Source organism: Morone saxatilis, unplaced genomic scaffold, assembly GCF_004916995.1.
Source record: "Morone saxatilis isolate NCDOM2014 unplaced genomic scaffold, NCSU_SB_2.0 Contig2, whole genome shotgun sequence".
NCBI lineage: Eukaryota > Metazoa > Chordata > Actinopteri > Moronidae > Morone > Morone saxatilis.
In genome coordinates this window covers 6970220-6992958 of record NW_023339762.1, presented here as the reverse complement: position 1 = coordinate 6992958, position 22739 = coordinate 6970220, and the positions used below count along the sequence as shown (strand labels likewise).

The 22739-nt window shown below is 39.9% G+C and overlaps 2 protein-coding genes across 3 annotated transcripts in view; one reads left to right on the top strand and one right to left on the bottom strand.

The window, feature by feature from the left end:
• Nucleotides 1-924: 924 nt before the first annotated feature.
• Nucleotides 925-3750, top strand: cunh12orf29 (chromosome unknown C12orf29 homolog; the record flags this gene model as incomplete). The annotated part of the gene is made up of 6 exons (XM_035664827.1): nt 925-1048; nt 1227-1322; nt 1406-1522; nt 2162-2359; nt 2877-3046; nt 3341-3750. Coding segments are annotated over 6 exons (891 nt in total), but the record flags the coding sequence as incomplete, so codon positions are not given.
• A 55-nt stretch (nt 3751-3805) lies between these two features.
• The window catches only part of cep290 (centrosomal protein 290), a 44218-nt gene continuing 25284 nt past the window's right edge, over nt 3806-22739 (bottom strand). The window contains exons 23-52 of one of the 2 annotated variants that reach the window (XM_035665431.1): nt 21777-22007; nt 20811-20984; nt 20581-20692; nt 20054-20259; nt 19522-19673; nt 19128-19239; nt 18398-18853; nt 18105-18269; nt 17720-17827; nt 17430-17564; nt 17069-17338; nt 16669-16776; nt 16200-16399; nt 14267-14480; nt 13528-13665; nt 12552-12773; nt 11881-12003; nt 11625-11767; nt 11233-11388; nt 10638-10761; nt 9987-10040; nt 8492-8626; nt 7757-7843; nt 7434-7598; nt 7221-7343; nt 6808-6977; nt 6465-6606; nt 5891-5964; nt 5130-5203; nt 3806-4798 (exon numbers count right to left, since the gene is read on the bottom strand). In XM_035665431.1, coding sequence (XP_035521324.1) covers nt 4554-4798; nt 5130-5203; nt 5891-5964; nt 6465-6606; nt 6808-6977; nt 7221-7343; nt 7434-7598; nt 7757-7843; nt 8492-8626; nt 9987-10040; nt 10638-10761; nt 11233-11388; nt 11625-11767; nt 11881-12003; nt 12552-12773; nt 13528-13665; nt 14267-14480; nt 16200-16399; nt 16669-16776; nt 17069-17338; nt 17430-17564; nt 17720-17827; nt 18105-18269; nt 18398-18853; nt 19128-19239; nt 19522-19673; nt 20054-20259; nt 20581-20692; nt 20811-20984; nt 21777-22007 — 4818 coding nt within the window. In that variant the 3' untranslated portion in view covers nt 3806-4553. The remainder of the gene's footprint in view (nt 4799-5129; nt 5204-5890; nt 5965-6464; nt 6607-6807; nt 6978-7220; nt 7344-7433; nt 7599-7756; nt 7844-8491; nt 8627-9986; nt 10041-10637; nt 10762-11232; nt 11389-11624; nt 11768-11880; nt 12004-12551; nt 12774-13527; nt 13666-14266; nt 14481-16199; nt 16400-16668; nt 16777-17068; nt 17339-17429; nt 17565-17719; nt 17828-18104; nt 18270-18397; nt 18854-19127; nt 19240-19521; nt 19674-20053; nt 20260-20580; nt 20693-20810; nt 20985-21776; nt 22008-22739) is intronic. The other variant, XM_035665432.1, reaches the window with a different exon arrangement.

Sequence of the window (22739 nt, the reverse complement as noted above, 5' to 3'; positions counted from 1 at the left end):
CGCAACTTGGTTTTGCGGAACACCAGCTTGAAGTTGCCCTATTGCCCCATTAGTTGCCATCAGGCACCTGATTGGCAGCACCTGGGGGTACCAGAAGCTCAAAACAAGTGTCAATAGCAACAGCAAAATAACCTGTTTGGCATTGGCAGAAAAGATTTGGCAAATTTTTCATGGGCGCAACCCACATACATGGACATAAACTACTGTGTACTAACATTTGTAGACAGACAATAGTGCAAAGGATGCTGAAATAAATACATTATCAGGTTTCTTGGTATGTTGCCAGGTAGGAGGTAAGGCAATATACACCAGTATATACAGTATGCACAGCATGGGTAGATGTGTTGGAATGATTGTATTTGTGTTTTAAAAAGGAAACTGAATTTCAACCGTGAAAACAAGAAATAATAAATAGTTTAAAAGCAGCAAATCATCACATTTGACAAGCTGGAAGCAGCAAATATTAACAATTAACATCTACAATTAAAACAATTATCAAAAGTGTTTCAAAAGATTCTCTTGACTGACTGATCAAAATAATCACTGAAAATAATAATCACCAGCCAATATGTATTTTTGGACTTATTAATCACATTTACTTTACATACATTATATATGTATGTATTTTGTTTGAAGAGTAGCATAAAGGGAAGTACAACCTGAATTTAATTACACAACCCTGTGTTGTAAACTGCCAATTAAATTACTGTGGAAGGAAATTAGTTACCACAGGGTAGAAGTTATGAAACATCCTCACTACTATATAATAATGTACAATATTAGGACGGTTTATATGTAAATATTGTGCATTTTTGTGCCTTTTTTAATATATTTTTCACTAATGTTATGGATATATGAATAACAATGGCAATGCATTTTTTTATGTTTCTCTTAAGTCTATGATAGTGAACCCTCTGTGTGTCTCTTCAGCCGTTTCAGGTTGTTGCCACAGAAAACGTGAACCCCATCGCTCTGGAAGCCAACGTTGATTGCGCGCTCGCCACAGAAAAACTGGATGGCACTTGCTGTTACGTTGCAGTTTATAAAGGTGGGTATCCGTCAGAATGGCAGCGACCATAGAAGCCCTCATGAGCAAGTGACCGCAGTATGCTACATCTTTTATCGAGTAAAAACACACCAAAGGTACTACTTTAGACTGGACAGATGTGAGGGGTTGCTGCCTCTTCTGCTTTATATTGGAAAATGTGGTTTATTGTTTTCTGCAGGGCAACCTTCCCTCTGGGCTCGACTCGACAGGAAACCCAACAAACAGGCAGAGAAGAGGTTCAAAAAGTATCAGCATTCTCACAGGACCTGTAAAGGTATCTTAGCTTCAGTTAATTAAGTACATGTGAATACAAATGTTGGGGAACGAGGTTGGACTAGTGTTATTGTTCTGTCTTAGGTTTCACGTGGAACGTAGAGGAAGATTTCAAGACGGTGCCGGAGACGTGGATCCCAGCCCACAGAGTCAAACACCACAATGGCCACCCAGTGCCCGATGAGCATGGACACATTCCAGGTGCCGAAGTGAAACCATTCATCTCGAAGTAAAATAAATCCTAAAAGAATCTTTGAAATCATTTAGACGGGGCCAGCAGGAAGTTACTTCACAAAGCCTTTACTGCAAATGTGCCGCTGCAGGCCCCATCCGCTTCATGGTAGACTGAATCTAAAGTGGTCATTAAGGTGTACCAACGCAGGACATAAAACCCCCACACAGCAACACCATTAAAGATAATAGTCGTGTGTAATGTTCATAAAACACAGACCTCACCCTGCAGCCTAGAACAGAGTAAACAGGTAGAGAAAATGTTGAGAAGTTCTCAGTTTGCAGTGTGATCAGAGTATCAGCACAAATACAGTTACACGTATGAGGGAGTTCATAACTGTGTGTTTATGCAGAGATACAGAGTACATAAGATGGTACAGACAGTAAAATTACAACAAATCCCAGCACTGGCTTATGTTGAATTTGCTTTGAAATGATCTCAAAGATGTTTGGTACACATAGATGAAGTAATGAGACCCGCGTCCCTGGATTCCATTCAGAACATCAACCAGTTACATTTGTGATGTAGAAGATGGTGGAAATGCTTTTTCTGTCAGTGTGCATGACGCTGCCTGCAGAAGTGGTGATTTGGTTCCCGTGAATGTTCAGGCTGGGTTCCAGTGGAGAAGGACAACAAGCAGTACTGCTGGCACTCCTCTGTGGTGGATTATGAAGTCCGGGCGGCTCTCATTCTCAGGCCCAGCGCCGACAATGAAGACGTGCTAGAAATGGCAGCGGTGCCGTTGGCCGACCTCCTGGAGCAAACACTGGAGCTCATTGGAACCAACGTCAACGGAAACCCTTACGGTAATACTGACATTGCATTTTCCCTTTAAATGATCATTTGAAGTTGTTAACACAAGCTTATGTTTGTCAATTTTAATAATACAAGTTGCTTAAAATGGTTACGTTGTTTTTTTAATCTAGTTTATTTTCTCTTGTTGACAGTATTCATCAGTTCAACTGTATGTTTTTCTGAGACAATAATCAGAGGTGCTCTGCAGAGAACCAAAACACATTGTGTGTCAAATGCATTTCCTTCCTTGAAAAAAACATTTTACAAAGTGGATTTTTTGCAGATTATTTACATCCAGGATTTTTTCTCTTCCCTGCCTTTGTTGGTACAGTTACGTTTCTTTGCATGTTACTGCCACTGGTCGACAATGATGACAGAATAATGTGAAGCAGTCATCAGCAAAGTGTATTGCATCCATGTGCACAATTAAATCAAAACATTTTAGGGAAAAAGGATACTAAAATATGTAATTACTATAATAAATAATAAAAACAGTTTATTTGTAACAAAGTTTTATTGTCCTAACAGGATTGGGGAGTAAGAAGCAGCCTGTCCACTGCTTGGTGTCACACGGGAGCGTTCAAATCAGTAACCCTCCACCAGTGGACTTCCAGCAGCTGTGCTCCTGGTTCCAGGAGAGTCCAGAGGGCCGGGTTGAGGGCATTGTCTGGCACTGCAACAACGGCACACTCTTTAAGGTAAGAAAAGTTAACACACAGCGTCCACAGTGCGCATGTTTCCTAACTGAGCGTGTGCAAACTGTCAATTTTGAATGTAGAATTTCCTCCTTTCCGGGATAGAAATCCTACTTGATGACTGATTAAATAAAAAAACAATTAGTTACACAAGTGAGTGTTTGATATACAGTGCAGCAACCCATAGACAGACTTCTTACTTGGAAATAGTTTTCTTATTTAAATTAAAAATGTTTTTTGAATTCCAAACTTTACAGTATTAAACGCATGGAATTTGAATGGCTATTATGTCTGTAGGTCCATCGTCATCACCTGGGACTGAAGTGGCCAGGCGGGGAAACCTCCCTGGGTGACAGGTCGGTGGTCGTTCATGTTGATGGGACGGTTGACGAATACAACAACAGCAAGGACTTGTTCACATCCTTCTCCAGACTAAAGGGACACCATATCAGCCGACTGAAGGACATCCAGTTTGACTCGTAAACACAGAGAACCTCAAACGTTCCTTTTGTTTTTTTAAGCTGCTGCTGCGACGCTGTAAGGATTTAGCACTTTGGTGATAGCTGCCAGATATGTTCCGCAGTAATTCCAGATGAGTACACAGTGTATTACAGCCTGGAGACATTGCTTTGCAGAAATGTGTAAAAATGACCAACTGAAGTCGTTCAAAGATTAAACTACTGTAAATACTGTATGTTACAGCTGAAGGAAGACGAGTATGTCATTCTTTTCTGTATAACTTAATGAATCCGAAAAGCCTGATTAATATTAAAGCTGCTTTATTGACAAATACATAGAAGCACAGTGTGTCAGAAATGTACAAACATAAAGAAATAAATATGCAACATAATGAGTTACATCACCAGAGCCAGGATGTAGTATGAACAATAAACAGCTGCCTTATGGAAGAAAGTAAGAGTTACATCAGTTCACTGACAGGTCAACTTTACGCTTAGTTCCTGTAAAGAGACATTTTCTAGCAAAGGAAAGCTATTTGCTTGAGAATTGGCAACATTCTGATTGAAATCAGGAACTATCAAAGAATAAATGGCAAAAAATAAGTAAACAAGGATACAGTCTGATATTAATTAGTGTACATATAAAAAATAATAAACCTCCTATAAACAAGTTTGTAATAAATGAATCTTACATTCTAGGGTGGATAAAGGCTCTCTAAATATCACTGTAGTTTCAGAAAAAGAAACGTCAGTCCATAAATAACTGTGTCGTTACCAGCCACAACAAACATAATTATTGACTATTGGCCCTGAAATTCCCCGTCGGTGCATCTCTGCCGATCAGACATTTGATGGCAACGTGTCGCCTGACAGTTTTCACTACTCACTACCAACATTGTATTGAATGTTAATACCCAGCCCCACAGATCTAAAAAGAAATGTACCTGCAGAGTGGACAATAATGTCCACTTTTAAGGACCGACAAGCATAGAATGACATTCAGGTGTAGTTTTAACAGTCCTGGCTTCATTAAAAGGCACAGTAACCCTGAGCTAACTGATGGACGAGCTTGGCAGTTCGACCTTTACACCAAACTGATCACACACCTTCTTCAGCTGTTCCTCCAGCAGAATGTTCTTCTTGACCTCTAAATTGTAATTATATTTCAAATCTTCAATCTCTTCAAAAAATGTCGGGTCGAAGCTCTCCAATTCTTTCTTCAGCTTTTTAACCTCAGTTTGAAGTTTAGTTCTCTCTGTTTCGGCTGCGTGCAGAAGGTTTTTGAGCTTCCCGTAGTCTGAGAATACAACGAGAGAGACGACTGAGGTGACAGTTTACATCTCGTATATTAAGCTGAGTAGTCTGGTTAATGTCATTAGACTGAGACTCAATTACGTATACAGAAAAACACGTTGCATATTTTGATATTAAAATTAAAATACAAAATCGTGGCTCTTCAGTGTCAGGTTACAGTCATAAGTATGTGGCATGCTGTGCTCGGATAGGCATGCTTCTTTTTTACTTGATAACAAAATAAAAAAAATCTATATAAAAACACTACAACAAAAGCCAAATAAATCATGCAGCTTAGTTCATCGAAGAAACAGTAGTGTGTTTAGAAGTCTTACCTAGTTTAGAAGATGTCTCACCATACCGCTCACTGTACTCGTTCAGCTTTTGTTTCAGTTCTGTGTTCTCCAATCTGAAGATAACATGCAACATCAGGGCGGGAAGTATTGCTGTCCACCATCTGAGCATTGATAAACCTGTAGATTTGCTTACACTAATTTGGTCCTGTGTCAGACTAATCATTGTGACTTACAGGGCATTCAAGGTAATGCAGTATATTATGATTGGCTTGGCAATAAATCAATATGATTATTTTTCATCTCAGTGGAATTATATTGTGATGACGTCTAAACTGAAGATGAATGAAGCAAACTGCAATATACAGCTGACAGAACCACTACGGTATTTTAACACATGTACAATGCTTTCCTTACTGTAATACATAACAGTGTATGTTATGTACTGTGTATGTATAAAACCCTGCATTTAAAATCTACTTGATTATACTGTGTGTTTGTGCATTTCTTTGCCATATTGTGATATATATGGATACCCTATGCACACAGTGTGATTTTGTTCTCACTGGAACAAGCTGCCTTTGATTTTTAATGAATTACACATATAATAATAAGAGCGACAATTTCAACTTAACAATTTCATTGCAAAAAATTGCCTTGAAACATCGCCACATGCGTTGCAATTTTTGAGAAAAGCTGCTGTCAAATCTTTTTAGGCCACAACAATCCCTGCCAAATCCTGGAGGGCCTGGTTATATTACTGTATTATCACTATTATTGACAGTGCACACGGTTTAACAAACCTCATTGACTGCAGCTCCTTGGTTAGTCCTCCTCCTGTCTTTGCAGCGGTAGGAAATCTTTTCAACATGTCAACCTAAGAAATGACAAACTTATAATTACAATTTAAATACATTTATACAGGACATTTTATATTGACTACTCTTCTGTCACAAACAAGCTGCACAGTAAGACCAGCTATACAATGGAAATGCCAGACTTTAAAGTAAAATATTTTCTTTTAACCACCAATTTTACACGTCAAGGTCAATGGACTCCTATGACTAGTACATTGACTTCAGTTGGATAATCGGGGTTATCTCAGCTTGGACTTGGAGGCTTTAAATTTGAAAAGAAAGCCTGTGTGACAAATCGGGGTTGGTGAGTTTGAAAGATGTGGGTAACCCTCTTGAAATGACATGATTGAACAAAGCCAAAAGGCCATCCAGTCTGGACCAAAGCACTTATAAACCCATTAGTCATTACTGTTAGAGCACTGACACTTGGTAAAAAACGGACAAAATGTAACATAAATAGTTACACACCATAATTACACTTCTAAAATCAAAGTGTTTTATTAAAAATCTGTTTCAGTACCTGATCTTCAAGTTGCCGAACATTTATCTGAGCTCTCTCCTCCCGCTCGTTGACCTCCTTCAGCTGCTGTTTGAGCTCAGTGAGACCGGAGGTCTTCTGGGAGAGCTCTTTCTCCAGCTCATTCATCTTGTTCTCAAACATTCTGCGGATGGAAGTGAAACAGCCACTGGCTCACACTCTGTACACTGTACTTGTACCCTGGAGCTACTACATGTGGTAAAGGTTTTAAATTGAGCCACCTGTGAAAGCCTGAGTAGCAAGGAGGGAATGGAGACTGATTTAACCTATGGTACACCCACCCCTCAGGAAGCTTTTAAACTTGTTGAAAAAACAATTTGCTGACCTCGTCACCACAGATGCCTTCCAGGCCTTACTGTCCGCTTGTTCTGTGATGGGTCTGGATAGAGCTGCCCGCAGTCTGTGCTTGGTTTCTTCCAGCTCTGCCTCGAGCTTCTCATTCGTTACCTCCAGACTCGTCTTGGTCACTCTCAGCCTCTCTGCAGCTTCAATTTCCTGTCACAATATGAAACATGCATAAGCAGGTGGGAGAACAGAGATGAAAACGTGTTCAGAATGTGTTATTTTAAGAGAAATCCTGGTAAAAAAGAAAAAGCATTTAGGATACAGAATCAAACTCTTGAAGGTGTTCTCTGAATCTAGTGACTAAATACCAACTTTCATTACAATGTCTGTCTTCAGAAAGTGCTTCTGAACATTTCACTTTTATTGTGGGACTAAGCAAAGATATGTTGTTACCCTTTTGTTCTCCTTGCGTAGACGTTCATTTTCCATGACTATTTTCTCCAGTCCTTTAGTTTTAGATTCAAGTTTGGAAGTCAGCTCAGCTTCACTTTGACTCTTCAGTTTCTCATAGTCAGCCTAGATAAAACCAAAAACAGTTAATGTCAGCTGTAGTAACCGACTTAAACTTGTTCGACAAAATGTATATGACATAATGTGGTCAACGACCTTTAGTTTTACGTTTTCTTGCTCCAAGGCAGCGACCTTTTCTTGATTTGCAGGTGCACTGGATTTCTTTAGCGTCTCATTTTCCCTCTGCACCCTCTCCACCACCCTCTTCATCAACCCAATGGTCTTCTCAAGTTCAGGTACTGTTTTACCACTGTGGCCAGCCTGAAGAGGAACACATTCATTCTCATGATCTACTAGAACAAGAGTTTGGTGAATTCAATTTCTTTTTGTGCTTTCTATTGCCTTTATTATATAGTAAGAAAACGAGTAGGAAAAAGACTTGTGAATAGATATGCATAGCTGACTTTAGCTTAACATACTCCACGTAGCTGTGCCAGCTTTTTCTCCACCTCTGCCTTTTCCATTTTCAGCACGCTGCACATTTCCTTCAGGTCTGCAACTTGATTCTGTAAAACAACAAAGAGAAATTGGATGAAATCTCACATACATCTTACATTTGCTCCTACCTAAATCAATATTGTACCCTCCTACAGATCTTACAGTTACTAGTTAATGTGTGGTAGGGGTTATACACTATTGTATTGAATTGTTCGTACAGTTATGACACTGAAATAAAGTCACAGATGGTATTTACATTGCAGCTTAAGAAGATACACAATTTAAGTAAGATAAAAATGCCATCAATAAAGAGGGAAAAAAATCCAGCTTTCATTGACAGGTTTTTGGGAAATACTCTTCTTCGCTTTCATGCCAAGAGTTAGATGAGAGGATTGATACCACTAAAGTCTAAATATGAAGCTTCAGCTTGTAGCTGATTAGCTTAGTTTAGCACAAAGACAAGAAACACTGGAAAACAGCTAGCCTAGCTCTGTCGAAAGATCATAAATTATAACAACCAACCCCTCTGAAGTTTCACTAATTAAAACTTTATAACGTTCTTTTTTATGTGCACCAAAACAGATGAGTAGGACCCACCTTCATTTGCTGTACTGTGTCTTGGCAAGAAAGTAAATAAGCATATTCCTGGAATATCAGCACTATTATAACAATGGCATAGCACATAACAACTACTTGTCAGTTTAGTTTACGCGTACCTTGAGTCTCGGTAAGTCTTTGTTGGTCTGCTCCAACTGAAAGCGCAGCTCCAGGTTCTCAGAGGCCAGCTTGAGGTTTTCTTTTTGGAGGTCCTGATCTCTCTGTGAGGGAGTGCCAGTGCCTCGTCCTGAAGTCTGCAGCAAGTCAAAGACACAAAATCAGCCACAGGAAATGAATTCAAAGGCATGGTGGGTATATAACACTGCTGTGAAGGACAAACAAAAGCTCTAAGGGAGTGTAGAACAACAGCTTCATTTGAAATGAAACTGTCTCTACCCAAACACAACCACGGGAACCTTTGGTCCATAACGGACAATGCAGAGGAGGACAACACCTACACAATAACAAGCCACTTACTAATCACTTTTACTGCCTTGGGTTTGTTCTGCTACATCTATCGCACTGCACTACCACTTCACCTGGGTGATTAAAGAAGCCTGAAGTACCTTCAGATATTTAAGAGATCTGCTTTCCCGTTTTCGTACACGCTCATCCTTTTTTTTACTGATAAACCTCTCTGGGTATTTGCTCCGTATGGAGTCCACATCTGGTTCTGGTAAGCACAACTTTCCTGGATTATCTTCCTCTGTTGACTCCTTTGTAGTCTCAACCGCTTCATCTTTCAGCTCAATCTGTTGCTCAGCCTCTTCTGGCATTTCCTTCTTGATTCCCAACTCATCATCATCTGTATCTTGATCAGCTAGTTCCCCAGCACCCTGTTTATTCACTGTTTCACTCAGCTGCCCGCCTGTTCCTCCCGCGGCTGGCTGAGGGGATGACATGTCTGATCCTGGTCTTTCTGACATATCACCTGGCTCACTTCCTTTTGTGGTCTGTGATTCTTCCTTTTCTTCGACCACATGAACTTCAGAACCACCTGGGATGTCTTGTGTACTTTCTAAAACATCTGCTTCTGTTTCTGTCTCATTTTCTGAAACATCATCTTCTCTGGTCACATCTGTTTTGCCCACTGCTTCGTTTTGTGCAACATCAGGACTTGATCGGTCCCGTTTACTGCGAACATCCCCTTCTCTGGTTTGAGTTTTTCTCTTGATCTGGCTTGGCTTGGCTTCCCTCTGTTGGTCAGCTGGGGTTTGGCTAACAGAGCGACTGTAGGAGTCAACAGGACGAAGTGCTGCATTACCTTTGCGTGGCCCATCCTCAACATCAAAAGTTACAGAACAAATCCCTCTCCAAGCATGGGAGGGGGACCTTTTTCCCTTCACATGTAATAAATCAGATTAAATCAAGAGGAGAAGGAGAAACATAAAAAAAGATAGTAAAGAATGATGAACAGAAAGATAAAAGGAAAACATATTTGGCAGTAGAACAGGGACATGTCACAGAGAGAGGAGAAAATGATTTGCTCAGTACTAGGGTAGGGTGATTGGACAAATATACCCATCGCTGTGTTTTTTTTTAATTTAGTTTTTTTGGGGGGGGGGGTTGATACATAGGGTGATTTTTAATTTATTAGCTAATTTAATGGCCTACCTTTGAAGAATGGGAACTGCTCAGTGACAGACGTTGAGCGGCGCAGTACACACACTGACAAGACGAGAAAAACAGCTGTAGAGCCTGTGTATTTTCACATCAAACTGCAGTGAATTAAGGGTTTATTTAGAGGCCGAATATTTTCACACCTAACTCTGTTAGATGGTCAGACACCAGAGCTGATGATTGATAAAATGGTTTGGTGAGTTTTATTTTTTTTGTCGACTTTAAATGAAGTGTGTTTTACGATTGCAAGGTTAAGTATAAGAGAGAAACTTAAAATGTTTAATGTTAATGTTAATTAACCTAGATTGTTTTTGCAATTAATTGATAAATCATTTAGTCTATAAAATGGCAAAAAGGTGAAAAATACACATCACAAATTCCAAGAGCCAATGGTGACGCTTTCAAATTGCTTCTTGTTGAATACTGAAAGCTCTATAAAACAGAAACACTGAAAGTTCTTATTTGAGAAGCTGAAGCTGAATGTTTGGCACATTTGCTTGACAGACTTCTTATATTATAAACCAGTTGATCAACAAAAAAAAATTTCAGTCAATTGAAAAATAAACAAAGGGTTCCAGCGTGCATTAATGTTTCTATGTGAATTATCAGGGTGTTTCACAAAACGTCATCATGTTGAGCACTCACAGAGGGTCTTGATAGAGGCTCTTTTGATATCTGACTCTCTAAGGAGTGGAGTCTCTCCTCCAGGTAGCGGTTCCTCAGGCTCAGATTCTCCATGGCGTCATCACGGGGTAAAGCCTGGTGCTGTCTGCAAGTTCAACAAGAAGTTCATGGTATGAAGTTAATGACATTTTACTTTAACGGACAAAACCTCTGTTGTCAAAACTCAGATTGGAGCCATATCCAGTTATTTGGATTATTCTGTAGGGGTTTCAGTGTAGCCTCAAGTTTATAATTCGCTAAATGCAACAGTAACACCTAAAAAGTCTTAGTGCTTTCCAAATTTAGACTGTGTATCAATAGAAGAAGTTGAATTTATATTTTGTGAAGCCATCTTTTGCAACGTTTTTGTCAATTCGTTTTGTTATTAAACTCAGCACATTGTAAAATGGGCCTCCTGTTCATCAGTGTGTTTTTAGGTTATGTATATATTGCAATGGAAAATATGATAACACAATGCACACATATACTGAATCATCATGCACAAGATCTTTAAAATAAACCAAAACACGTCACTAAAATTGGGGCATTCTGAACAATAGCAAAGACTGCGAGTTACTTTATGGTGAAGATCTGTCTCTCCAGGTCTGAGTTCTTCTTCTTCAGCTCCTCCATCTCCCTCTCCATTTCAGTGGATCGCACTCCCACCACCTGATCAGCAGTGACTCCTCGAGCCTTCAGCTTTTTCTGCATTGCACTCCTCTCTTGCTCCAGTCTGTATATATAATATAGAAAGTAATCCTTACATGCAGCTTTAATTATAATGATGATCATTCAGATGATTTCATTACAGTACATTCCAGAATCACACCTTCAGTCCCTCTAGCTGTAATTTGCCTAATGCGGCTTTAAGCTGTAAGTAATCCTGTCATGTGCACAAAAAGCAAAGAATAAAAACATCAAAGATCAAAGAATGCTTTGTAAACCGTCCAGTATGAGGTACACACTGACCTGGCATAGAGGTCTTTAAGAGTGCTGAGCTGTTTTGACAGTGATTCATTCTCTCGTTCCTTCTCCTTCAGTGAATTCTTCACCTTTTCCATCCTGGCCTGCCATTTCTTTCCCTCCTCCCAACGCACAATTTCATCTCTATTCTGTCAGACAAACAAGGCGCACATCAAGTGAACATGCGACGAACGATAACAATAATTATACAGTAAAAGAGCTGTGATATAATGTCTGATGTTGACTGAATTGATGTCCAAACCTTTCCATGATCATCTTTAACATTTTTCGTTTCTGTTCTCTTCTCCAAGTCATACTCCAGCCTCCTGATCTTCTTCTGCAGATTCTCAATGGTCAGCCCCTGCCCATCTGGTTCTGGTTGATTCTAATCGGCAAATATGGAGAAAAAGATTGTCATAGCACCTCACTTTTCTCAGAAAGAGTACAGTAAATACTGACAACACTCCTAACGGGATGAGAAAAATCACACTGCAAAGGTTAGGGTCACCACCCATGGCCTCATGTTAAAGATATTAGAGACAGAAATGCAACAAGGGTGCTGAGAAAAATCCAGACCCCAACTTTAATAATACACGCTGGAGCTAATCCACAAGAAGACCCAAATAATGAAATAAACTCTGATATCCACTAGGATAGAGGAGTTGATTTTAAATCTTAGAAGAACGTGAGATTACATTGTCGACGCATTCCTCAATTTATTTTAAATTTGCCGCGAAAGAACCTAGCAGGGTTTGTGTGTCTTGCCTAAGTCAGGAGATCCCGGTCATTTGTCCACCTGATGTTATGCTGACACTGGTGTGTGTCATGTGGCTGTTGTTGAGTGCATAACTCCAAGGTTTATGTAATAACAACAGCAGCAACAACAATAAGCTCCAGATCACAGTCCCAGTCACAGTCCTTACAGATACCAACCTGAAGGGCGCTGCTGAGCCTCTTGATTTGCTGCTTGAGCTCCTGGATTTCCTGCTCTCTCTCCTCCTTTTCAGCCTGCAGGCGTCTCTGGGTTTTTTGACTCCTCTGGAAGTCCTGGTTCAGACTGTCCACTTCCTCTTTCAGGGTGTTCTCCCGGCCTCTGGCTGCTTTGACAGACTCCTTTGCAGCTTGAAGTTCTTCATTGAGTTCTTGCACCCGCACCTTTGGAGAAGAGGGATTCTTCAAATTAAAGGATATGTCTGATGATATTCTGTTGTCTTCTTATTGACAAGGAATCTCATGAAAAAAACCTCAAAGAATGTATGCGTCTGTGTAAAAGAATATAGCCAGACTTGTCCTTTAATGTTACCATGACTACTTGCTTATTATACTAGTTAGTGATGCCCGTGGAATATAAATGGCTACAGGCATTCTATAAATATTAGTATCTCCAGATAAAGCAGTCTGTTAGTATTTAACTTTATTTGCTGTAACACTGCAACGTATTCACATCTGCCAAGTTATGCTACACAGACTAATCAGCATGCAACTGGGTGAAAAAAAATTGTGATACATTTACTACTGGCTGTAAACTGTGATTAATGGAAGAGCCATGAAAGGGAGTTGACCAGATGTTAAACATGCCATCTGTGCAAGGAGGCTGGCACGTGCCAACTTCACCTTATGGTTATCTACTGTTCAGAGACACTGGAGACAGATGGGCCGTGACTGTAAATCAATGTTGACCAAAAGCATTTACTAAAGGTTGCTAATGAGTATAAATGTGTGAGTAGATGATATTTCTGTTCCTTTATGGAATGTTCCTATTTTATAGAAAATATTTGTTAGTGTAACCTGAACAATAATTAACTTGATGCTTTCTCTGTATTAGTTATTTAGCTCAACAGATATTAAGATACGTTAGTAATGACATACAACATGCATGAAAAACAGTAGTGTGATAAATGGATCCCACCTTTAGGTCCTTGGTGTGTCTGTCAACCAGCATCTGTACATTGAGACTCTCCTCTTTTTGTGCAGCGCTGACTATAATTTGCTGCTCTGCAGCAGATGTCATCTCTGCCCGCAGCCCCAACAGAGCCTTACTGAGAGACTGAGGGAACAGGGAGCACAGAGATGCCAGCTATGATAAATATGAAGGGATGGGAAAAGTAGTCAGTCCTCATTTTACAGTTATTGCACCATCATCCATTTTTGCATGGAATTGTTCCCGTCTCCCACACCCAATTGACATACAACATTTTTTCTGCATGGGGGGAATAATTACAGAACTTGGCTACAGTTTTAACAGATAAAAAAAAATGATGAAACGGATATCCAGATATCTGGATGTGCAGCTTAAAGGCTGAAAAGCAGTATTAAATCAAACTTCATTCAAGTTTCAGTACCAGCATAAACCGGAGAGAAAAGCTGGAGAATATCCAGGTGAGGCTACCAATCCATCACACAGCCTACAGACACTCACTCCAGATTCCTTTGTTTTAACAATTGACAGCACCCTTTCCACCTGTGAGGCACATCTTTGGACTGGGAAGAAACAGACCCACCCAAAAGGAACATGCCAACAACGGACAGCATTTACTCATTGCCCCAAAAAATGTATCTGGGTTCTTTTGTAAGGCAACATGACTAACCACTCTATGCTGTTTAAAGAAGAACAAAGTACAGATAAACATTTAAGATAAAAGAACAACCTTGAGCTGTTTCTCTTTCTGGGTGAGCTGCGCTTTCAGTCGTTCCACCAGCTTTTTCATGGTGTTGCTGGGGGAGCGGACGTTGGCCTCCTTCTGTACTGCCAACTCAGTTTGCAGGTAGTTTATCTCCTTCTCCATCTGGGCCATCTGGCTCCTCTGATCCTCTGTCTCGCCAGTCAAAGCTTTCACCTGGGCAGCATAATGCTCCTCCAGCCTGCAACAAATCCCCTTTGTTAATTTGTTTTATAACATACAGATTTTGTGTTATTACATAATTTGAAATCCTTTTAAGACAGAGTTTAATTATATCTGACAGGGCAATAGGGAAATATTTTTTAACTTGCTCCAGCGCATTATTACTCACTCCATACAGTGGGGGCGCCATTTTACACTGAACAAATGTGTCTCTTGTGTTCTGTAGCTAATATGGTTTGCAGGGGGTGTAATCATGATAAGCATAAGGGAACATACCAAATCCAAATCAGCTTGCAGCAACCATAGAAAAATAGGGGAAAGGGATAAAAAATAAAGCTGTTCCTGTATACCCAGGGTGTTCCTGAAACTGAAAGTCGAGGTGGGGTCCTTTCTTTAGACAGGACAGTTGCAACATGTGTAGTAGACAGCGGTTATACACACAGGTTAATCTCTTTTTGACAGGGAACACAATGTCTGATGTGGAACACTTACTTTCATTTACACATTTAGCCATTTTGGTCGCTGTTTACAATAAATTCCATTCATTTGGCAGTAGCAGGTAGGGCAGCAGGGGTTGGAAGGTCATTTTAACACCCATATCTGTTAAGGCCAGGCAATATTGCCTAGTTGGCAAGTCATTTTTACCACACGTAAGGCAATATATCGATCAAGCAGTGAGATATTTCCGACATGCAGCTTTATTCTTCACTGTTGGCAGGTGTGAGTGATAGTGATGTTACAAAGACTAATACTAGACTAAGACTAAACTAATTAGTTATCAATTTGTTTTGACAAATGTAGGGTAATACTGCAGATTCAACATAGTTGAGGACAAAACATCCATAAGTAATTGTCTATTCCTTTTTCACATTAATCCATCATTGCCAATCAGCAGTGAGGTCCGGAAAGGTACGCGATTTCTGCTGCAATAGAACGTAAAACTGCTGAGACACAGAGTTGCCAGTTTATTAGGTAAACCTACCTACCTAGCTAAACCTAGCTAAACCTAAACAGCTCACTCTAAGGTAACAAAAACACAACTATTCTTATTTTCAAAGGGTTATACAGTAATGAAAACATACCTATGAATATTATATTCCCAGTCTGCCAATAGATCCTCCTAAATGTTACACACTACACAACATCCTTCCTTCAACTGCCCATTAAGTCACCTTAAGGTTGTTAGTACCTTATTCCACAGTCTGTGGAACCTTGTATTATGGCCTGTTATACAGCATGCACCATCATTTAGAAAGGGTTGGTGTTGTTGCATAGTGAAATCTTAAAAGCTTGAATGTTTTAAATCATTACAGGCTTAAAGTTAGAAGATGTATTCAGGGACTTTTAAAGGCTACCTTGTGTAGGGCGCTGAGCTGTGCTGGAACATCAAACTGTTGTCCTCACTATACAGTATCTGCAGTTGTCTGCTGGGTAACTCACACTTGAATGTGTGATTATTCCTATGTTAATCTGGGGTTCACTCAAATTACAAAAATAAAAATAAAATAATAAAACCAAAAAAAATAAATAAATAAATAAAAAAAAACAATAAAAAAAATTATAATAAATAAACTAAATAAATATACCTTAACAAAAACCCCAAAGGTTTAGACTGAGGTTAGCAAATGTATAAAAGTTTAAATTACTAAAGGAAACAAAGGATTCTGACTCTGCTTTAATGTAATCTTCACAGGTGACCACTGGGTCAGGGAATGCGGTTTAATGATGGGATATTCACTTTGACTTCTCGTCTGCGTGTTTCTTAGCCAGCGTGTCCATGGCGGCCTTCTGTCGCTCCAGCTCAGAAGTGGTCAGATTCAGCTTCATTGTGACAGAGGAGAGCGAGATGTCCTGTTCAGCCACTGTCTGCTCCAACTCAGCCAGACGCTCCAGATGCTTGGTGGTTGGCACCATGATAGTGGGCTTCTTCATCAGTTCCTGGACAAAGGAAGGAGGGAGCATTAAACTAAACACTTAATGCTGCTTCATACAAAGCTGAAACCTTCAGCAGCAGCGCATGCAATATGACCATTATTGTGAAATGTTACTGTAACATACTTAATACAATACGTATTGAGAGGAGACATCTCTGGATATTAATATGAATCTGATGGACTAGACTTTGCATTATTGTTGTTGTGAGTTTTAACTCAAAAAGACAAAGTTATGTAAGCAGAACACAAAGACAGACATGGATACATGCGCACCATTGCTGTCTGTTTAAAGCGGTCCAGGGAGGTGTCTGTCTGCAAGTCCAACTTCTGATGCAACATTCTCAGCTCCTCCTGGTGTCTCTTTATCATCTCCTCTTGGTCCTGGGATCAACAAGGTTTAGTTAAATGAAACACTTTGGACATAAAAAGTTTACCTTCTAAAAGCTGTATTGCTTTTACTCTAACGATAAAGCCAGGTTTCTAAATAGAAGAGGAAATGAGTGATACAGGCTTCCCACCCATTGGAGATTCAAGGTATTCATAAATCCTAACTCCAACAGATACTGCAACTAATTACTGATTAAATGTTATTCACAAACCAGCAAATGCCTTCTAAAGAAAACTTGATGCATTAAGAATTGTGTGTCCATTATTTTTCCTTGTATCACTGTACCTTTCTGGCTTGAGCCAACTGGTTTTGGTATTTCTTTAACACATCCTCCTTTTTGTCAAGTCGACCCTGGAGGTCTTTGATGGTCTGGTGAGCCAGCTTGAGGGCAGGCTGACTGTCTGACTGGCCCTCTTCGTGCTTGGCAAGGTCAGCAAGCAGGCGTTCTCTGTTAGCTGCAGCTGGGAGCCGAAGACGCAGCTCATTGATCACTTTATCCCTGGACACGACGTTCTGCTCCGCTTTCCACAGAGCTGCTTCTTTCTCTTTCAACTTCTGCATATGAAGGAATTAGAATACAAACAATATGCTATGCATTCCAGTTATGAGGAACACTAAATGTATGACCAGGGACGGAATACTATACCTCATCCAAACATTTGCAGGTAGCCTGTGTGTCCAAGATGGTGCGGACATGCTCTCTGATTTTACCCAAAGCAAACTCTAACTGATGAGCTAGAGGTAGATTCGGGTCTGGTAGGGATCCTGTACCATCCTCATACTGAAATATAGGATGGAAAAATATAGTAAGACTAAGCTCAATCCTAAAATCGATGACTGCATTTAAAAAAAAAGAAGAAGAATCATGTTTTACTTGACGTTAATTTGAGCTATATATGATATATACATCATCAATGATTGTAAACATCAGTTGACCTTTTCCGTACTGCTTAGAATTTCGTTCTGGTGCTTCTCGTACTGATCCAGTTGGCGCTCCAGTTCCACCTCTCGCTGATCCCATGAAAGCTGGCATTCATCTTTAAGCTTAACATGATAAAGAGAAGTGTTTTCTGCATTACTTCGACCTTGATTTATACCTTCTTCTCTTATACTCCAAAACTACTGACACGTTACTGTACTTAAAAGCTCCTTAAAAAGTGAGGTAGTGAAAATTGTGAGGTTTTCATAACACATAATCACAATAATCCTTTCATAATGTGTTTGTCAGATGTGATGTTGACACACATATTTATGAATTTCTCTCTGCATATTAGGAAATGTTTCAGCATGTCTATAGATAGTTAAAAAAAAAATCTCTCACCATGTTTTGCTGCACGGTATCTTCTTCCAGCAAACGGATGGTTCGCTCCTGTTCTTCCACAAGGTTCTTCAGGTACCTGATCTCCTCCTTCTGAACCACCAGCTCCCTGCCTTTCCTCAGCTCCTGCAAACGAGCTTCTTCCATCTTCTTGTGCCACTCAGTTACCTGTTTAAAGTTTTACAGTGGAGTGTTTTCAGCAATTGCAGCTTATGGGCAAGATGTCACACAAACAAATGAGATCACAATGAGTTATTCTACAAAAAAAGTTTTATCTGCCAATCAAGTTGAATGACCTTCTGGGCTCCTTTCACATCCTTCAGTGTTGAGATGAGCTCCTCCAGGCCTCGAAGTCTCAGTTCCAGTTCCTCCGCCCTGCCCTCTGCCCTCCTCCTCTCTTCCTCAGCCTTCTTCTTCTCCTCCTTTGCTTTTGCTCTGTCCTCCTGGAGGCTCACCATGGTCACAGAGAACTTTTCCTGCTGGGGAAGAGGCAGCGCTCCGGCAAACTGCCTACGTAGCGACTGGATGGTCTGCCGTAGGTGCTTGGCCCGATTTCTGCCCTCTTGGCGGGCGAGGAACAGAGTGCTCTCACTGGCGTCCAGCCGCTGTTCAGCACGTAGCTTGTAGGCCTCCAGCTGTTGGACGTGAGAGTTGGCTGCCTCCAGTTTGGCCAAAGCAGCTGACTCACTGAGTTGCAGAGCTACAATGTGCTGGTGGAGCTTCGCAACGAGGGCCTTCTCATCTGACTGCGACTGAGGGTGAGAGACGACACAGTGAAGACACACACATTTTTACTCAACTCACCAGTGTATGTAGGTGACTGCTAAACAGCCAGGGTTGTTTGTGTTTTGATTAATACATTTCAATATACTTTATATCACAGCAATATTGAGAGGATGGTAATTAATGAAATTAATATGGGTCAGTTGTCAGTCTTATTAAAGTTATTAATGAATTCTTTCAAGGTTCAATAAAGTTTAAGAAACAAATAACAACAATAAATAAAATAAAACAACACCTAATTACCTGGTAGTCGAGTATTTGTCTCCTTAAAGCCTCTACTTCCTTCTCTTTGGACTGTTGTCTGGCCTGTAGAGCAGACGCCTGCATCATGGCCACATCCGAAACCTCTCGAAGCCTGCACAAAAAAAAAATAAGATACACATTACATTCTTTTTTTCTTTTGGTTGAGTGTCCCAATGTATAAAATAAAAGCTAAGGAATGCTCATGCAAGTTTTTCTTTCACAATCATTTGAAAATGCTCTTAACAGATAACTTGTTGATTAACGGCTGTGATCTATGTCATGTTTTTATCATATATTTCCAAAGTTATTCTAGGATTGCAAATGCAATCTTTAACAAAATGTATATATCATGATAAGAGCATAAATGATCTCAGGTCTGCACACTGTCACATACTTAGAAACCTCGATGCGAAGCTCAGCCTCGGCCTTCTCCAACTCTGCAATCCTGGCTCTGTCAGCGTCGCTCACAGCTTTGCTAATGCTGTCTGCCAGCTCATCTCTCAGCTCCCGCTCCACACTCTGGGCCTCTACATTCATCTTGGTCAACTGAAAAAAAAAACAGAGGTAACACTGCTTGAGAAGATTCTTTAGATAAAGGGAAAAATAGCCTAAACATACAAGTGTTAAAACACTCATGTAGTTGTATTGCTGTTTTTAGGGGTCATGAACCAAAATGTTGAGAGAGGAATTAAAAAAAAATCAAAACAGGCTCTGTATAGCATCAAAAACTAATGTGCATTTCAACAATACAAATAAATTTACTTCTTTACTGTAAGACTGTACATCTGCCAGGTAAATCCAAATGCCATTTACACTTGGCACAATGAATAAAAAATCTGTCACGTAGTCACATCACATAGACGCCCCACACAACAGTAAATGCGTGACAGACAAAAAACAATCGGCTGTTTTCTTTGGCCTCCTACCTCTGCAAACTTGGACTCCAATTCTAAGTTTCGTTCTTCCACCTGCCTGAGGGAGTTCCTCAATTGCTCATACATTTTGTGCGCATGCTCAGCTCTTTGCCTTTCATTCAGCTCCTTCATCTCAAGAGTGGTAATCTGCCTGGCGGCAGACACCATCTCGTTGTTGGCCAACACCTTGTCTGCCTTTCCCATGCTGGTTTCACCTCCTGATATATAAAAAAACCAAAACAATTTGGGATGAAATATTCAGTATTTATGGCGGGACCTGCAAACTAGGAGACTTTTGGCCCTGTGGGCAGCCTGTGCCCTATGCTGTGCCTATTGGCACATCCCAGCAATGTTATGTTGATAAGACTGATGGCCAGAACTGAAGTTTTGATGACTGTTTGATCAGATCGGGTCACTGGTTTAGCTGCTTTGTAGTCTTGTATTATTACAACTCATTTTAAAAAAAACATTACAGACTACTGCCAGTTTATAGTTTTAGTATTCACATTCAAAATAAATGAATATAACTGAATGAATACCAATTGTATTAATGTTGTCCCATGCTTGCTCTAAAGTATTCAGTTTCTCCTTTGTGATCTCCAGTTCTTTACTCATGGCAGAGATTTGCTCCCGAAGAGACTCATTCTCACTCTGAAAGATAAGAAAAAACAGGGAATAGTATAGTGTGGTCAGTTAACAGCCAGAAATGATAAAAGGTGTGTACTGGAGGTGCAATGGATAAACTTGGAGAGTTAATGTGTTTTCATACCTCCAAATGCTCGAGGTTGGTGGTTCTCTGTATAAGGCGGCTGTCCCTCTGTAGCATGTCTCTGTATTTGACTGTTAGCTCTGTATACTGTCTGTTAGCCTTCTCCAGCTCTGATGAGGGCACACTGTCATCCAAAGCTTTCTGCAGTGCTGCTATCTTATATGCAGCCATTCCCTTAAAAAAAAGAAAAAGGAACAGACAGCACAGTTAGGAGGCCAATGTGTAATGGTAATAGTGGCTCATGCAACTTTTATTTGTGATTTTTTTAAAAGGAAATTACGGTGTTTGGCAACCTGGATGTTATTCATTTTGATCCATGTTTGCTACATAGGTACAGGGATTTTCAGGGGACAACTTTACGTGTTAATTTTAACTTAACTTTAACCCCAGTCGATGTCATTCTTGCTGGAGTCCGCATTTCTCAAATCTCTACAATTAAGGTGGTGACTAAAATGTTATCATGGCCAATAGTTACAATGGTCTCTAATAAAAGTATGGAAATAAGACCCAAGTTGACAAATACCAGAATTTCTCTAAAACAGTAGTCCTTCATATTTTAATGAATGAAAAGAGAAATATGATCAGTCAACTAGGACAGTTGTCCATTTTTTTATTGACCTTTTACGGATGTATATATTGCCCTTGTACATATTTTTCTTGTTTTTATATCTGCTGCTGCTTCATATTCTAAAACTGGCACATACTTTCTACCCCTGAAAAGATACACCAGCTTCTGTCACTATATCTCAAGATAAGTGTAAAATAGAAAACTTTCAGCTGATAGTGAGGTGTCTTGTGTTTTTCCACTCAAATGATTTAAGAAAAGCACCACCAAATTTCATTTTATGTATGATCTTTGGAGAGACCTAGCTGATTTACTCTAACCCTAAACTTCTCAGTTCTGGAAAACAAATATTAGGATTGGTTTTGCTCTAGAGTCTGTTGGTGAAGTTGAACATTTTGTACCTTGTATCTCTGCAGGTAGCCTATCCTCTGGGTAACGGATGCCTGCATTTGAATGCTCTCCTCCCTCAGCTTGCTGTTTTCCTTGCGGAGGTGCTCTTCTTGCTCCAGCAGGGTGGTGTAGCGCCGTGTCAGCTTCTTCTCATTAACCTTCAGCACTGTCAAGTTGCGCAATGCTTCGCTCAACTGTCTCTTGATTTCATCTGGGTCTTTCTTAAGGGTGTCAAGCAGCTCCTTATGGATGAAATGGAAAAGGGCTTACACAAAACTCATCTTTAATTAAATTTTTTAGAAAACTCACTAATAGGTACAGTGAAGGATACACATTACAATTTGACTTCTCTTCCAATGTATCTCATATTCATTGACTCATCCATTTTCATTTTATGTACCCATTTATTCATAAAAGGCACTGAGGGGGGATTTACACATGTTAGATTTTAACATGCGCAGACACAAAGGGTGTGGCTGAGGGGTTCACTTAGGAGTGTGGCATAAAGCCTATTACTAGGTTGTGTCTTTGTGTTCAGAAAGCTTTCACTATAGTTACCGTCATAATACAGAACATGTGCAAAGTGCAAGCACATAATCCAAAGTGAATTTAGCCCAGCTATAACAAATACAAACAAAGAGATGATGTGGCAAGAAGTAACTGACAATGCGAGCAATCTTACTGTGAAACCAACAGTAAATAAAGTAATGAAGAAATATTAAATAAAATAAAATATTATTGTGACAGCAAGAAAGGAGTCGACAAAAACTGGAGAGTTTCAATAAAACGATACAGAGTTATGTTTACAGTTGGCTAGTTAGCTACAGAGTTTCTAGTGCAAACTGACTTTCAAAGTTATATTCTCCAACAAGTGTCCCGTGGGTTTTCCCTGTTCCCAAAAATGTGTCTTGGTATCTCCTCCTTATCTATTATATATTGAGCAGTGGGCTGAAGGTCGCAGACACCAACAGACT